Genomic DNA, 17,673 nt, shown 5'->3' with positions numbered 1-17,673 from the left:
TTTTTTTTTTTTTTTTACTTTTGAATAATTTTAACTTGTTATTTAATTTTTAAAAAAATTATGAATTGGTTATTAATTATGTTGACATATCTATTGAAAACCCAGGAGACATCCCTCGCTAATCCTTACCAAATTAATGTTTTACAGATAGGCGACTCTATGTGATCCTCCTTCTTCAATCCCATATAAAATGTTGTTAGGTTTACTATTCTTTAATCATATTAAATATAGAGAGATCATATAATTAAAGAAAATGTGAATTTTAATTTTTAACACTAAATGCACTTAAAAAGCATCATTTTTTTAATTAAAAAAGTATTTATTACACTTTTATAATTTATATATATATAAAATAAAAACATACTACTTTTAAGTTTTTAAACGCAATTATATGAGTTAAATAAACAAAACTCTATAATTAGTCGTTAACTCGTCATTCTATAAAATTTGGATCGGAAGTTAATGAATGTAAAATAGAATAGTTGAGAAACTAAGAGTATATTTGATTTTTTTTAAAATAATTTTATTTTTTATTTTTAAATCAAACATAGTCTAAAATTACACCTTTAAAAGTTGAGAGAACACAATTTAACAAGTATATAATCAGGCGTTTACAACTTTTTGAACTTGTCTTCCTCCAATTCATAATCATCACCACAATGATTTAGACTAACTAAATATATTCTTTATTGTGAACACACTTAACGAGAGTTATTGTTTGATATCAAATCTTAAAGTGTGAAGTAGCTAGAAGAGAAAAATAAATAAAAAGGAAAAATATAATTAATAAAATAATTAAAAAATATAAAATTATGAAAAACAAAGATGGACTTCAGTCATGAACCAAGACGGTGTAACCTAGAAATTATCACGTGCGTCATATGCGTATGGAACAGATATATTCCACTCAATGTTTTTAAAATATTATTTATTTAAAATTTCAACTATCATGATTATTATGTATGTATAATGAAAATTTAATAAAGTGGTTGGCTCTACATGGTACGAAAACTTCCTCACCAAATTTATATGGAAGAATTTTCTTATATTTTAGAATAATAATAATAAAGCAGATTTGACGAAAATCTGGGGGTAATGTTATTATGTACAGTATTAGTCAAACAGAAATTCTAGCTTTTTGACAATTTGCTATATAGAACAAAGAAAAAAAAATGATTCATAGATATTCAAAAAGTGTATACACCTAAAAAGATAGAAAGAAAAAGAGAAAAAAAATTAATACATATAATGACAAATAAAATAAATATTGATACTTTTAAAATATTTATAAATTAAAAGAAGAATTTTATGGTTGAATTATGATTTATAAATTAATATAATATAAAAATAAATATTTTTATATTATATTAAATTAATTATATGATTGACTTTTGTGGCAACCAGGGTCACGACTGAAGAGTGATCGTGTAAAGAAAAAAAATTATAAAAAATATGTTGAAATCAGTTTTTTCTTAAAAAAAAAAGTTAATAATAGGGGCATCACCAAAATTTATTAAAGAAAATATTAAAAAAATTTAAAAAAATCTTTGAAACTATATTTAAATTTGAAAATTATTTACGTGTAAAGAATGTATTAACATGACATTTGTTAATTAAAATAGTTATCTTTTAATTAATTATGCAAAAATTATTTTAACTTTAAAAATATTTATTTCACTCTAAAGAAAAATAATTAATATTTTTAAATATTTTTAAATTTATTTTTATTATTACTGTTTAAATTTATTTCAAATTTTTACAATATTTTAGATAATTTAATTTAATTTTTTAAAATAATAAAATACAATAAAAAATTTATTTGAATTAAAAGAATGAATTATTTATAAAAATATTATTCTTTTTTCATTTTTGTATCAAAGAAATATATTTTAAAAAGAGAACTTATCTTTGCACTTTATTTTTTATTTTTTATAAAATAAAATAATTTTTTTTATTTTTATAAAAAAAATATACTTGAAATTATTTCTTAGTTTAAAAGAATTTTTAAAATATTTTGAACCTGAAAAAAATTTAAAAAAAAATTGGACTTGCCTACTCCTACATATCTTTTGTATGCAACGAAAGAATAAAAAATGTCATATAGTTCTTTTTTAAAAATTGTGTTTTGGATAAGTTTCAAAGATTTTCTCTTTTAAAAAAATAATTTTTTTAAAGTAAATCCACTTATGTATAGAATTCAAGTTAGCACACAATTACTCAATAAACCCTTACAATACAAGTAACATTGAAGGTGAATTATCTACTCCATCAAAATTGCTTTGTTATTATGTGGATTCAAAAGACTCCTTTTTTTTTAGATAATGAAAAATTGATGTATTTGTTAATATGAGATTTTTGCACACAAAAAAGGAACAAATGAGAGGCAAATTAAATAAATAAATAAATACAAGATCAAATAAAAATGATAAGAAAATATAAATACAAGAGCAAATAAAAATGATGAGGAAATAACTTTTATTTGATTTAAGAATTAATTTTTTTTAGGTTAGAATTTGCACAAAAATTAGGTTTTTTAGAATTTATGAAAAAATAATTTTTAAGATTTGAAAAAATAAAATTTTATAATTTACAAAATTGTTAGGGTTAAAAAAAAATTGTTTGTTTTAGAGCTTGCAAAAAAATCGAATAATTTTGGGGTTAGAAAAATAAATATTATTTTTAGGATTTGCAAAAAAATATTAAAGTTAGAAAAAATTAGTTTTTTTTAGTGTTTGCAAAAAAGGGAATACTTTGGGTTAGAAAAAAAGAAATTTCATGGATTTGGATTTTAATTTTTAGGGTTTGATTGAGGGAGAAGAAATTTAGGGTTAGAAAAATAATTAGAATTTATAGAATTTTTTTATAAAAGAAAATTTTATTAAATTTTCTCTTTTTATTTATTTATTTATATATTTATTTATTACACTTACAAAAAGTGTTAAATCATGATGGAGAAGAGAAGAACGTATAAAATAAATAAACAAAAAAGAATAATTCTTACAAGATAAAGGAAATGATAAGAAACAAATTAAGGAATAAAAAAATAATACTTACTTGATGAAAATTTTTCTTTTTTTTAAACCGTTGGATCTCTCTTTTAATTTATTTTTTGTAATCGACCTCAAGATATGTTTTAGAATTTTTAACTCTGTCAGGTAACTTTTTCTTATTCTCTCTTCTCCTTTTGCTCTGTGTGTTTCAAACTTTCTTTAGAACTATTTCTTAAAAAGGTTTCAATTTTTTCATTCTCTCTCTTTTTTTTCTCGCAAAGAAGTCTCAATTCTTTCTTTTTTATTTCTATATTCAAAAGTCGTCACCTATCTGAGAATTAAAATTTTTTATTTATAGGTATTTTTTGAAATCTTAAATTCTATGTAATATACAATTATTTATTTATTTTTATTTTAATAAAAGTTTCAATATCCATTGTTCTTATTCTTTGATGACTAGTAATCAAATTTTTTTTCATCCACTCTTTTAAAAATCTATAAACTACTTTAATTATTTTATCTGATTTTAAATTTAAAAATTAAAAAAATAAATTTAAATTTTAAATTAAATCAAATCATTATATTTAATTTTTAAATTTTAAATTTATTTTTGAAAGAGACCCGATAAAATTAGGTATTTACAAATTTTAAAAATTAATTAAACTTAAATGAAATAATTTCTAGATCAAAGCTAAACTTAATAATTAAAATTATCATTTTATTAAATTTAATAATAAAAGTTATATTTAAAATTACTAAATATAGAAACTGATAAAATAGATTAACGATAGTTTCGTCCACCATCCAATATGTGGATAGCGTACCATAGATTACACCCAGACAACCCTTACCTCTTCGTCCACCATCCAATTGTTTAAGCATGCAAACGTCCGGATTTCGTAGGGCTTCTTAACTGTAGTAGAGATTGTCTCGCGTAACGTTTGTCTCACGTTCCAACAAAGGTACGATATAGGTAAAAGGAACAGTGCAACAACTTGAAAATATATAAAAAGTGTGTAAATCAAAACTCTTCCAGCAATCAACAGTACCCCACCTGGCTAGCTTCCTGCTACAAAGAACCTATATTAATTTCTTATAATATTTTTTTCTCTATAATTTTGTATTATGTTGCTTATTTCATTTCGCATTTTCCCTCCTCACCCCTTATCTTGTTCTTTGACGTAAAAAAATTATAAAAAATCAATGTTAGAATAGCATACTTAACTTTTTATATTCAAGAAAAATTCATTTTATCCTATGTTCACCAAAAATGGTTATGCTACAATTTACACTACAGTTGTTAATTACAGGGTGTACAATTTCCTTTTACAATTCTAATATTTTTGTTCTCATTTTTTTCATTTTCTTGTTTTTACCACTAATGATCTTCGTCTCTGTCTCTGTCTCTGTTTTTAACCACTAATGGTTTGGGTTAAACCACCACTTTGTGGTTGATTTCAGCGACGGAGGAACCTCTTGGCGGAGGCTCTGAAAGGACACGTGGAGCTGACAAAGCCATCAACGAGGTGCAGATACGTGTTCAGCTCGTGACACGTGGCAACATTAGTACTTCCGAGGTATGGAGAGTCCCTGCTACATAACCGGAGTTCCCTCCCAACCTCAGCGTACACCCATTGTGCCTCCTCAACCCTCTTCTGTATCCAGTTCGGAAAGCCTGCCATGTGGACCGCTCCATCGCTTGCCACGTCATCATCAAACACAAAGCCTGGAACCTTAGTAATAACATCATCGGAGTTCACTATGCGCAAAACCTTAGTCCCTTGCCTCTCTAGCTGCTGCCGGAAATTCCGGTCTCCGACACGGGGGCCGCCAAAAGATATAACCGTCACCGGCAACCTGTGAAAGATAGTTTTAATGTCATACGCCGTGAGCGTTGCCAATGCCGCTCCCAGACTATGGCCGGTGACGGTCAAGCTTAACGGCTCCTCGCCATAGTTTTGGATGATTCTTGAGATCTCTTGTTTCACCATTTCTTGCAAACTCGACCAGTTTGCAAGAAATGAAGTATAAAGACTCAAGAATCCACTTTCTACCATGGGCCCACTTCCGTCCATGGCACAATTTTTTTCAAAGGCTCTTTTGCTGCTGCATGGGATTGGGAGGTTGGTGAGAGTGGCACGAAAATTCTCCAACCATTCCAAGCATGTGGTGGTTCCTCTATATGCAACAACGATGTCGCGCCGACCAAGTCTTTTGATCTCTTCCTTGTTTTCACACACCGCTACATATCCCACGTAGCTTGATTGTGTTGATACCCAGCTTGGTGCTTTGTCCACCCAATTAGGTAGCTGAATCCCTGAAGTTGCACGTAGGTGTTTGGTTACCTTGTAACCTGTGTTAGGTAAACCACACCGTTCGAAAAGTGTGCTTTTGGGGTACCTACAATTGGCGTAGTTGGGAGAGGAAGGGTCAAACTCAAAGGAGTTATAAGCAGCTTCCACGAAATGACCATAGCGTAGAATTTCAGCTCGTAGATTGTCGTCCAATGGGTCTAGTAAACCGTCCCAATTGCTCATCCCTTGGTACTCTTTCCACCTCTTTCCAATTCTCTCGGCTTTTAGATTAAAAGGTATTGTTGATGATGATGGTGGTGATGATTGCATCGATGGAAAATTATTATTGTTATGGATGTGTTCTAAATTTATCATTTTCTCTAAATGTAATGCGGCCTCTCGTGTGTCAGTAGAGAGGTTGGTTTGTTTAGATGGTTGGGTCATGGTTATGCAGCGTGGTTTGAGGATGGTGTGGTTTTGGGTTGAAGGGAGTGTGCTTGGAGGTGGACGTAGTGTTTTTATGGGAAGCCTCATGTTGTGGTGAGGGTTTAAGGAAATGACACGGAAAGAGGAAAGAGAATGAGAAGATAGAATGTCCTAATTCTGTGGAACACATGAGGACGGAAGGGGTTTTTATAAGTGGCAAAAGAGTGCTCTTTGTAGAGGGAAGAGTATAGTCAAGAAAGAAGATAACGAGATGTATATGATGATGTAATGGTATTAATTGTATCCTACATTATTGCTATGTTATTTTTTTTTTCTTACTTTTTGGTTAAGAAATAAAAGATAAAAATATGCATTTAAATATGAAAATTTCTTATTTTATTATTCTAAAATAACAATGGAAGAAAGACGTGTAAAAAGAAATAATGCCTAAATATTGTTGAGAGACTAATAAATACATATATATTGAGCACTTAAGTTCTATGTTAAATTTGTATAATAAGTTTTGTTTCAATATAATGAAAATTATATTAAAGAATATATACTTAAGATAATAAAAATAAAATATACTTTATCTTCACACTTAAAGAGTACTTTATTTTCACACACCAAAAAAACACATTATACTATAACCTTATCATATATTTTTATTATTAAGGCAAACTTGCCAATTCTACTAAGAATTATGATTTTTTTTATATCTCATTTTTACTCACGTTTATTTTTTCGCTTTTTTATTTATTGATTATAATCTATTACATATCTCTTTTCTTTTCCCTTCTTTAGCTATCTTCCTTTTCTTCCCACCTCTTTCAAATAACATATAAGGAAATGTGCAAATATCATTATTCTTCTAAATATAGATACACACTGGTAACGAATACTTCTATATATAATATATGGTGTTGGTATATATATTGGTGGTGCTCTCATGTAAGGAAGGTCAAAATTTTCAGCAACCTATAACTTGCGGTTCTGGATTGTCACCGTCAATGAACGATGCTTAATGTAAGCGCACTAACAAAGAGAAATTTAACGAAACACACCAACAGATACGCGTTATAATTAACGCTACCAATTTACTCAAATTCTCATACGGTCATACCTTGTCGGTGACTATTGTAATATGAGATATTATAATCATGTAATAAATTTATAAAATTTATTTTGCAGCTAAGAGAAATAGAAAGGAGCGGAAAGCATGCGATGAAATAATTGATATCATAGAAAGATAAAATAAATCATAAATATAGTGTGTGTATGATATATCTGGTGATATTTTTAATTTTATTTTCTCTTTTTCCTCATCCTGGAATTTTACGAGCAACAGAAGACTTTGAGAAATTTGTGGGTCCTTTAAAAAAGGCAACTATTAGTATATGTTTGCACTAAACCCAACTGGAGAAAATGTTATTTTAGCCGTAACCATAAGTGGTTCTGCAAAATTCTTATAGAGATAGTTTTCTTATGCATTCATGATCCAATAACAAAGAAAAGGGAATATAAAAATTTATGAAAATAGTTGGTCAATATTTACGGGAATGATTTGATCTTCAAAACAAAATTTATTGCTCACTTGGTATATTACGAAGAAAATGTATAAAGTGATATTGATTACCAGTGGTCCAGTAATGGTAATGGCTGAGATGATGTAAGATTTTAACATTATAAATATTTTAAATAATTTGCTCAATCAAAATCAATAGATCACAAGTGGTCCATAAATAAAGTATTCTAACTTATTTAAGCCATGCATATTATATATGATTTCCAATTCAAGACCCCCTAGGACAGCCCAGCGAAAGAGGTGAGAACAGAGTGTTGAAAAGAAGCAAGGGCTCGAATCACCCATCCCTGGTAAAAAAAGAAAAAGAAAAAGAGAGAGATACTACTATTTTTTTAGTTTTTTTTTAACCTACCTGTTTGCAGCTGTAACACGATATATATATATATATATATATATATATATATATATATAGTGTTTTTAAAAAAAATTATGGATATAGTGGGATTTAAAAATCACCACACTGACGAATAACTGTTATCATCATTGTCCTCATCAATCAACTGTAATTATCACTACTATTATCGTATTCATCACAAACCACCATCAACGGTGACCCATATCATTAACACTTATCACCATTAAAATCTATAATTAAGTAACTTAACTGGATGACTACTTTCATCAACGTAGACTAAAACTGCTAACATCATAATCATTTACAATTACAAGAGAACTATACATATGTCAATCAAATCCCGCAAATTTCACTTCCTCTTGATCGTCAAAATGTGATCGCGATCGGCATCACCGCCATTCCTTAAAAAGAACTTTTGTGAACCCGCAAAAGCTACTATGTGACTCATTACTAACCACTACATCAATATCGTCGCATCACATGTAAGGATATGACTTTCGACTTATATTGTTTAGTCTCCACCACCTACATTTTCGCTCGCAATAATTGTAATGGTGAAAATATTACAAGGTTGTTCCAACGAAAGTGTTCGTGTGATGATGACAAGAGATGATAACTTGTGATAGTAGTAGCATTAGTAAAATAACAGCATAAAGAAGAAAAGTGAAAGAAAAGAAAAGGATGAAGTGGAAGAGGAAATACCCGTAGCAATAGAAGGAGAAGACATAAACAATGATAGGTGAATGGTATTTAGCAAAGAGAGTGAAAAAAAAGTTTAAAATTTTGAAATTTTTTTAATAGAAAATAATATATTAAAACATGTTTAAATATTAAAATTTCAAAAACATATTAAAAAATCAAATAAAAAAAATTAACGTGAGGTAATTGATCTATAGGTATGTGCTATCTTAATATTTGTTTCCTGTTAGGAATAATTTTTAATGCAATAAGAAAATATATTATAAGAAGCATGCATGTGGATATTCGTGTATCCATAATAAGTTACATGAGCATTAATTAATGTTTTGATCAGCATATTAATGCAAATAATATGAAATGAGGAATAGAAATTTTTTGGTTAAGCATTTTAGCTCTCCAAATTTTCAGCCTATATCTTGTATGTTCAATTTTGTTTACACTTTAGATTTGGACGTGTACTCTTGATGTGCTCCTCTAGTTTTCTTTTCTCTTTCCAAGAAAAAATTAGTAATGGAAACGAAGCGACCACATAGAAACGACTTGGTTTGGCGTTAAAGATTTTGCATATAAATTCAAAAAATTGTTAATATTTGAAATTTTATAAAAAAATATTTTTTAACTTTTTTATTACATCTTTATTTATTATATTGATTATCTCGCTTATTTATTATCATATCAAAAAAATATTAATTATTAATGATAAAACTATAAAACGATTGTCCATTTATTTTATAAAATGACAATAAGAAGTAAATAAAACAAAACTATTAAAGCATCAAAGAAAAAGAAAACAGAGGGAGTAATCAACTTCGTGAATTCTGGTGAAACTTTTTGAGGCAGTGAGCAAAGTTGTCGCTAACAAAGATGCATAATAAACACCAAACCCGATCATAAGAAGATTCCTTTAGCAACAAGCCACTACACACGGCCCACTAAACAATCCATTCACAATAAGTTAGTCAAGTGTGTAATTACCACAAGTTAATTATTTTCAGATATTTGAATTTTTTTTATTTTAAGATAAATATTCTTAAAACACGCCCATATAGAAATAATAAAATAACTATAAGCTATTTTTATTCACATTTAACATAAAAATAATAAAACCTTATACACAACATCAATTTAGGGTTCAAATAATTTTTTTTCTTACAATATTATGTTTATCTCCAAGTTATACGTGAAAACTTCATATGATGATTTCACATTAGCTTGGTAAATTTTCAGAAATTTTATGGCAAAAATATGTTCTTTTAGAATGAAAAAAAAGTTCAATCCTTAAAAGTCATAAATGTCATCTATACCAATCCTTTTCATCAATTAATGTGTTTCATGCTCAAAAACTAAAATAATTAATATTCATGACTCTGAATAATTGGAGGAATCTCACAACAATTAATACGTATGTATGTTGCCAATTTTTTCATTCATAAATTTAGAACTACTCCCACTGCACAAGTAATATTTTTTTTTTGCTTTTATTTTCAATTTTTCAATTTTGTTTATTATGAATTCTTTACTTCGTTATCTTATTTCATTTCAAAATATTTGTTATATTTTAAAATGAAAAAAATTATTCATTTTAAAAAATTATTGTTAATTGATGTTTCTACTAAATGCTTAATTAAAAAAAATCCACATTTTATATTTTTTAATAAATTTTAACTAATAACTAAAAATGTATTAAAAATATATACTAAACAGCATATTTATAATTCATTCAATCATAGTTACACCTAACTCTTTTAATAAAGATACTTTATTCAAAGAATACTATTTTGTCAATGGAGTTAATTGATCCAATATACTTGTCCAAAGCTACTAAACAGTGGTTCAAGCATGTACATGGAATTGATGAACAGTAGAAACAATTTTCCACAAAAAATGGCATGTATATATAATTTTTGTTTTCATTTAACTTTCCTTTATTTTCTTAATTTTTCTCTTCGCCATAAGAAAATAGTCACAATGATTCGTAACTTCGTAGTATACGGCATTCTTAAATACAAGCATGAGACAGCCTCTGTATATCAAGAATTAATCTTACATTCAAAAGGAATAAAATGAAACAACATAAATGAAAACCTCTTTTTTCTTTGTTCAAGTGTGCTTTAGTTTTACATTCAAAGATTAAGATACAAGATACAATAACGTTTGCATTACCATAGAAACCCTTCAACGCTTTCACGTATCACGTAATCTTCTCTTTATTTTGTTACAAAATTAGTAAGTTCTCATGTATTATATTATATGAGTATTACTAAATTAAGATAAAATTTTAATATAAAACTAAAAAAAAATTCATAAGTTTTTAAAATTTTATAAATTTGAAAAATAAATGTTTTAGTTATTAATTATAAATATTTTTATTTTAGTAAATAAGATTAAATTAGAAATTTATAAATACTTTGTAATATAAATTTTTAATAAAACTAAATTAAATACTAAATTCATAAGAAATATGATATAATAAAAAAAATAATACCTAAAACACTCTTATTTAAGATAAGTTTTAAAAATATTATCGTTTAAAACAGGATTTATAGATTATACATAAAGATAGATACGATTACAAAAATCACAAAAGGATTGCATAGACTTGTTAAAACAATAATCACCAGTTAAATTACACAACCCTGTATAAAATACTTTCTCCGTCCAAATCTTCATTATTGCACGTCTTGTTCATCATAACATATAAGTTCATTGCATAGCTTCTATACTCTCGGACCCCATTGTAGAGAGAACAAAAACTACATATTGTGATTTAAAACGTTGAGATTTTGACGATAAAGATTGAGCACAAAATTGAAGATTATAATCAAAGCTACTTCAAAACTGAATTATGCTTAATTTGCTTAGAGCACCACCGACCATCTTTCTTTCCTAAAACCACGTGGTTGTGGCTGAAGCCCACCGCCCCTTCTCTCTATCTTCTGCTCTGTCCCAATCGTATACCAATAAGATATATATAGCATTCAGCTCTATTTTCACGTTGTTTTTACCGATGTTAATATTGCTTTAAATGTTAGGTATGTTTGGTTTGATGTAACAAATTAGGGAACTTAAAGGTATGAGCTTTATAAAAATAACGTTTTTAGCATGATATATAAAACTTTATCCCTGCAAGATGTTCAATATCAACGAGTTTTATCCCAAAAAAACTGGACGCCCAATGAACTATATATTCTAAATTTGTATTGAAATCATTAAGTCTCTCTTTTTTTTTTAATGATTTGTATCGGAAAATATTACCAATGGATACAAAATCAATTTTAAGATGATTCAACTTATGGAACCTAATGTGTCATATTGAAATATTAAATTTACAAATAGTAAAATCTTTTCCGTTGAGATTATAACTTGCAAATAAATAAGCGTTATGGAACTGAAGAGAAGATGTCAACGCACGCACACACGCAGAGTTAAACGTGTTTATTGTCTTCAGTTAGCATCTTACCTTGTTGACTTGTTCATACAACTGTGTTTTTATGCATTGAATTTGGACAAGGTGTTTTTATTCAGGGATCATGTAGGATTTTACGAGCCAGACGTTTTCACCAAATTTTCTGGAGCAAAGATATAAAACGTGTGTTGTTTTCCTATACAATGTTCGTAACATTATGGCTTTGGAATACATACATGGTAACTTCGGTTGTCTACTACATATGTGGACCAGATTCAAATAACAATTTCTCTATTATCATGCAAAAGAAAACGGATTTTTGCCAACTAGAATTTCGACCAGCGGCACCCGTTGTTGCCATATGGTTAAAAAATGGTACATTTTCGTTCCATTGAAAAGATAGAGCCAAGAAAGGCGAATAGAAGAGAGAGATTCATTCTATTAGGATGCACTGTTCCATTGATTTCCTCTCTCCGTTTTTTTTTTTATATGTTTAAGGTTTTGTATAGTGATTAAAAAATAATTGATATTTTAAATTTTATAAGAAGGTATTACTTGAATTGTTTGTTATAACATATACTTATTATGTTAAATATCTCATTGAATTATTATCCTTTACTGAATAAATATTAATTGTTAAAGGTGAATTAAAAAAATTATATTTCTTTATTAACTATATAAAATGAAAATAAAAAGTAACAAAAATAAAATTAATAGTGTTAAAGAAAAACATGAAAAAAATATTAGACGAAACTTAAATATATCTCTAAGAAAGACAACTAGTTATAGCATCAAATTTGTGTTTCCTCTTTCCTGTCATGGCTTCTAAACTTTTCTTGCTCTCAAGCTCTGGTATCTAATTATGCTGCTCCTATTGCTTATCTCCAAACACAATTTCGGAGGAAAGTTTTCTCAACTGTTGAAGAAGACATGCATTAGCAATTATAAGTTATACCAACAAAACATGTGATTGTTGCTAACATCTATAAAGCTCTTTTCTTGTGCTGCTCCTATCTTATGGTTGCGCAGAAAATGGATCTAATTTGTTTTTCAAATATAATTTAACTGATATTTAATAGTTGACTTAATTTTTCTTTCTTCTTTTCAAAAGCATAACAAGATCTTATGATCTATAAAGCTTATTTAAGGTCCTATTTCAAGAGGAGATTATGATGTTATGCCCAACTGGCCATGACCCAAGCAGAGAAACTAAAATACTGGATGCCTTCAATTGAAAGTCCTCAAGCAATTAATTTGGTGACCCATATATGCTATAAATATCAAACCCTAATTATAGAGGATATGCATAATTTTATCGTGCTATTTAGTCCATCATGGAATGGATTGTTGAACAGTTTCTTAATTTTTATTAGTTGGGCTTGTCTATGTTCTCAGGTAGCATTTTATCGTGCCAATATTATTTCACGCATTAGCACCTTCTAATATGATATTACGTATTATTTTATTTTCTCTTTCAAATAGATTAAACATAAAGCAGCATCTCCTATATATTTTCTTGTGTTTTATTTTAACACTAGTATTACACTTGTGTGACGTAAGAATAGTGTCTAAAAATTTTAATCATTTAATTTTTATTTATTTTATTTTACAAAGTTCAAACATAATTTGCCGCATGATATAAACACGAAATTGAACAAAAATTAGTAACGTTATACTTATTTTAGGGGTTAAATGTTTTTCTTTTTTCAGGAAAAATACAATTTTCTTAAGCCTTCTTTATATTTTATTAGTAAAAAAATTGCATTTGTAATCTATCACCAAGATATTTTAGAACCTAAAAGTAGGAGAATTTTTATTTATTTATCAACAAAAAAATGAAAAAAAATTAAAGATATATTCGTTCCAAAATATTCATATTTTCAAAATTAAAATATATTAAAATATTAAATTTTAAAGTAATAATTTTTTTTTCAAAAAATGTCTTCATTTTTTGGCTTTCATTTTAAATTTTATCATCTAAATTAAAGAGAATTTTTTTAATTTTATCTAATCTAAAGAAAAATGTTTTATTTTCATATTATTATTTTATATAATATTTCAACATAAAATATTAATATTATAAATTTTAATATATAAAATTTTGAATAATATTAAAAATAAAAAATAACAAAAAATTTTAAAATTTAAATTATTTTCATTATATCTAAGCAATTATCAAATATATAAGAAGCGAGGGGGGGGGGAGCGAAGAAAATTATCTATATGAATAGTAACTTAAACTTCTGTTAATAATTTATAAAATTCATAATTATTAAGAAATGTGTACTTCTAAGGATGAAAAATAATCAAGTAAATTTTTAAATGTGCTTAAAACTGTATGAATTAGACATTTCTAAGATCATAAAAAAAATGTCTTATCAATATAATTTGAAGACTAATTTAAAAATTTATTCGAAAAAAAATTAACATCCTTTTTTTTAGGATATTCCCATAGAATTGGAGCTGAATTTGTTAAAAGTCAATTTATGCATTTTTTTTTAATGGACCACAATGAGTGTTTCTGATTTTTGTGTTCTCTGTATTCCAATTTTGGCCCTGGAAATTCAACTCTTTGACTTGGACCGTATTTTAAGGCCTACCACAAAGGATTGAGTCTAGCTTCAGTTCAAACTACGAGTTGTCCATCACCACTTACTTTAAACAACTTACACGTGTTAGTATCGGAAACAAACTAATGTCACGTGCGTTTGACTTCGATTTCATGTAAGTTTACCTCTCAAATAAACTCAACTCATAAAACTCCACTGCCTAAATCCGAGAGACATACGTTATCTGAACTAAACTAAATTAATTTATACATTAAATCTAATAATTGGAAACTGTTGTCAACACATAAAATTATATATAATTCTGAATGGTTTGTTAGGTTGATCGGGTTTTGGGTTATGCAAATTTTGGATTAGGCAGTGAATTGATAATAACAAATGTGCAGTAAATAGAAACTATGAATATCTGATAATTTTATATTTTTGCACTCATAGACGACTGAATTTCATCAAATATTATTTCTGCTCACCCTTAATTATCATGATTAAATTTAAATTTTTTTTATGCTTGAAGCTCATTACTTATAGAATCGGATTATTTTTATTATTTTTATATTTTTACTCTTATAATTTAAAAACACATGTTAGCTAGCCAAATTAAAGCAAACTGATCTGAAGACTTGATAAACATTTCACAAAAAGTGAAGCTTTTGGTTCAAGAAATAAATGATAATAGTTTGTGAAACAAGAGCTTATCTAATGTCTATCGTGCTCAGATGCAAGTGAGTTGCAATCCAAATTCTAAATACTAACCATTATAATTCATAAACATCAAATAGTCAAGCCATACATTTTTCAACATTTTGAATATGATATTTGAATTATAAATCATTTCTTTTTCAACGTTTTCTACATCCAAAGTACACTGATGGAAATTCAACACCACTAGAAAAAGGATTGTTAGGATTTCCATAAAATACAACTAAATTTAAGGTGGTTGTTGGATGAAATGAAGTCTTAAGACCCACTCACTCATCCAAGAATTAAATAATACGAACAACTATTCTATTAATATTTTTGGGAAAATTCCTCATTTTCTAACATTTCTTATCCTTACAAACACCAAAGCAAATTCACAAGAGTATGTTTAAGAAAAGATAATTCTTAACAAACAATTTCTCTTTATTTCGTAAATCTATTTTTGATAATTGGTGAAAAAATAATTATATTTTAAAAATATAATATTTTCGTACACATCAAGATAATTAAATACTTTTTCTATTAAAGGATCTTATAATACTACACAGTTAACTTTTACGTGTCTTTAATGATTTTTTATTTTATGAATATCGGTTATTCAACGCAAGACGTGTTTTTTCTTGATTTTCTAAAAATAAACAACTACAATAAGACGAATTCATTTGCTTAAGTGTTATGTCCTTTAAAAATAGATTAATTGATTTCTTAATATAGAAACATGTTTATAATAACTAAAAAAACAAAAGAAATAACATAGCTAAGTCATATGATGTGATATAACATTGTTTTTGGATCGGCCAGATTTAACTTACGAATGAGTTAGTGTAAGAATACCAAGTTTTATATTAATAGTTTTACTGAACGAATTTTTTAACATAAAATTCATTCAATACGATAAAAGGGTGAGTCGTTTGAAGCTTAGTTGCTTCGAAAAGGCATGAGAAAGCTTTTTTTGTTCGTGTATCACATGTATCAGGAGAAAACCAAGATGATGATCTCAATCGACGGTGTTTTAACAATCATATACAAATTTAGCATAATGTTTCTGATGGAATTGATGAAAACATGGATTGCATGGAAATTCCTAAGACTACACTAGCCATTAAATGCACCCACGACGCACAGGTATTTTCATTTCGTACAATAGTATAAGTTTCTAATTTGATAGTAGATTGATATATATATGATCTACTAGTCTTGAAATCAGCTAACATTTTTCTTTTAAAAATATGTATAGTTATAACATTTTAAAAAATGAAACTTTTATCAAAATAAATAAACTTATAATTTTATACAGTTCAAAAATTATTTAAAATATAATAATTATCAGTAGATTTTATTTTGTTTTAACTGTTGCAACATTTTGCATGTATTATGATTTTAGGTTTATAAACAAAATTAGTATTTATATGGAAGTTGTCCAGCAGAGTAAACTAAAGGGGAAAATTTATTTGAACTTTCTTTATATATTATTTCCAGAACGCCTTGTGGGTAAGAAAGATTTAACAAGTGAATTACCAACTATTTTGTTGTTGTTACTATTTTAATGCTAAATTAACATTATTAATTCATTTATTTTTTTCCTTAGACATGATGCTGAGGAGGACGCAATCACTTGGAGATGGAACTCGTCTTGTCTATTTTTTATGAAGTCCATGTTAACTAAACTTTTAGAAAAGTTGTTATAAAATAAAAAAAAAATAGTATAAAAAATAACAATTTTTTTAAATAAGTTAAAAATAATTTATTTCTTTAAATTTTCAAAAAAATTGAATGAAGAAACTTTTAAAAAAATAAAAGTTGATTTTAACTTATAAAAAGAATTTAATTCATTTTAATACTTAATTTTTTACTTTTACTTGGAAAAATTTACCTAAACTAAACCTAGGTCAAGTTAAAAAGTCCTTTCAAACTTTTCTTATGAGATGAATAATACTATATTTGATAAAATATGACAACTTGTTTATCCTTAAAGAGTCAGGTATTTTATTTCGAGAGTTCATCGTGACTCTTTGCTAGCTAATTCTAAAAGAAAGAATATAAACATGTCTGTATTCAACATTTTTCTTCCCTGAAATGAAGTTTTTGAATCAATAATACATGTTCGAAAATATTGTAATCAAGTTCAAGACTTTTTGGTCTCTTTAATTGATTAGAAGTGTTGACTAAAATTCTTTAATAGTAGTTTAAACAATTGAGTTACGATGAATTTATTTGATATTCAAATAGAGCCAATGAATTGTGATTGAATTATTTTATTTGGTAAAACTATGATTTTTAATGGTTTATTTGACATCCATGATAGTTTACTTAATCCCGAGTTAAAATGAAATTTCCTAAAATACTTTTAAAGTCAAGATGCCAACCATTAAATTTTTGCATCAAAGGAAATGGTACATTTGTTGGCTTCCCCTTTATTCTAGTTTTGTTAAACTGAATATTAATAACTCTATTGCTATAGGTTATGGCAAAGTGGCTTTATTTAGGAACTCCAATGGAGAGTTTGTTAAAGGTTTTCTTTTTAACATGGGTGTCTTCCCCTTTGGAAAGGTTAAACTATGCAATATTCTACAGAGATTTAAATTGTTAGTTGATCTTAAAGTGGAGAAGGTTTTTATAGAAATAAACTCTTGAGTTATTGTTGCCATAACA

The 17,673-nt window shown here is 27.0% G+C and overlaps 1 protein-coding gene across 1 annotated transcript; it reads right to left on the bottom strand.

Moving 5' to 3' along the window:
* Nucleotides 1-4,447: 4,447 nt before the first annotated feature.
* LOC113862512 (phospholipase A(1) DAD1, chloroplastic-like) lies at nucleotides 4,448-5,818 on the bottom strand. Its single transcript, XM_027495593.1, has one exon. It carries the CDS (start codon nucleotides 5,816-5,818, stop codon nucleotides 4,448-4,450), a length of 1,371 nt encoding a protein of 456 aa, XP_027351394.1.
* Between the last annotated feature and the right edge of the window lie 11,855 nt (nucleotides 5,819-17,673).

The sequence above is a fragment of the Abrus precatorius genome, unplaced genomic scaffold (genome assembly GCF_003935025.1).
Source record: "Abrus precatorius isolate BTA unplaced genomic scaffold, Abrus_2018 Scaffold3, whole genome shotgun sequence".
NCBI lineage: Eukaryota > Viridiplantae > Streptophyta > Magnoliopsida > Fabales > Fabaceae > Abrus > Abrus precatorius.
The sequence above is the reverse complement of the archived record's forward strand: the minus strand, read 5'-3'. Positions and strand labels throughout refer to the sequence as shown.

Excerpts from the sequence above, each read along its gene's own strand:
- LOC113862512 (XM_027495593.1), bottom strand. The coding sequence starts at position 5,818 with ATGAGGCTTCCCATAAAAACACTACGTCCACCTCCAAGCACACTCCCT.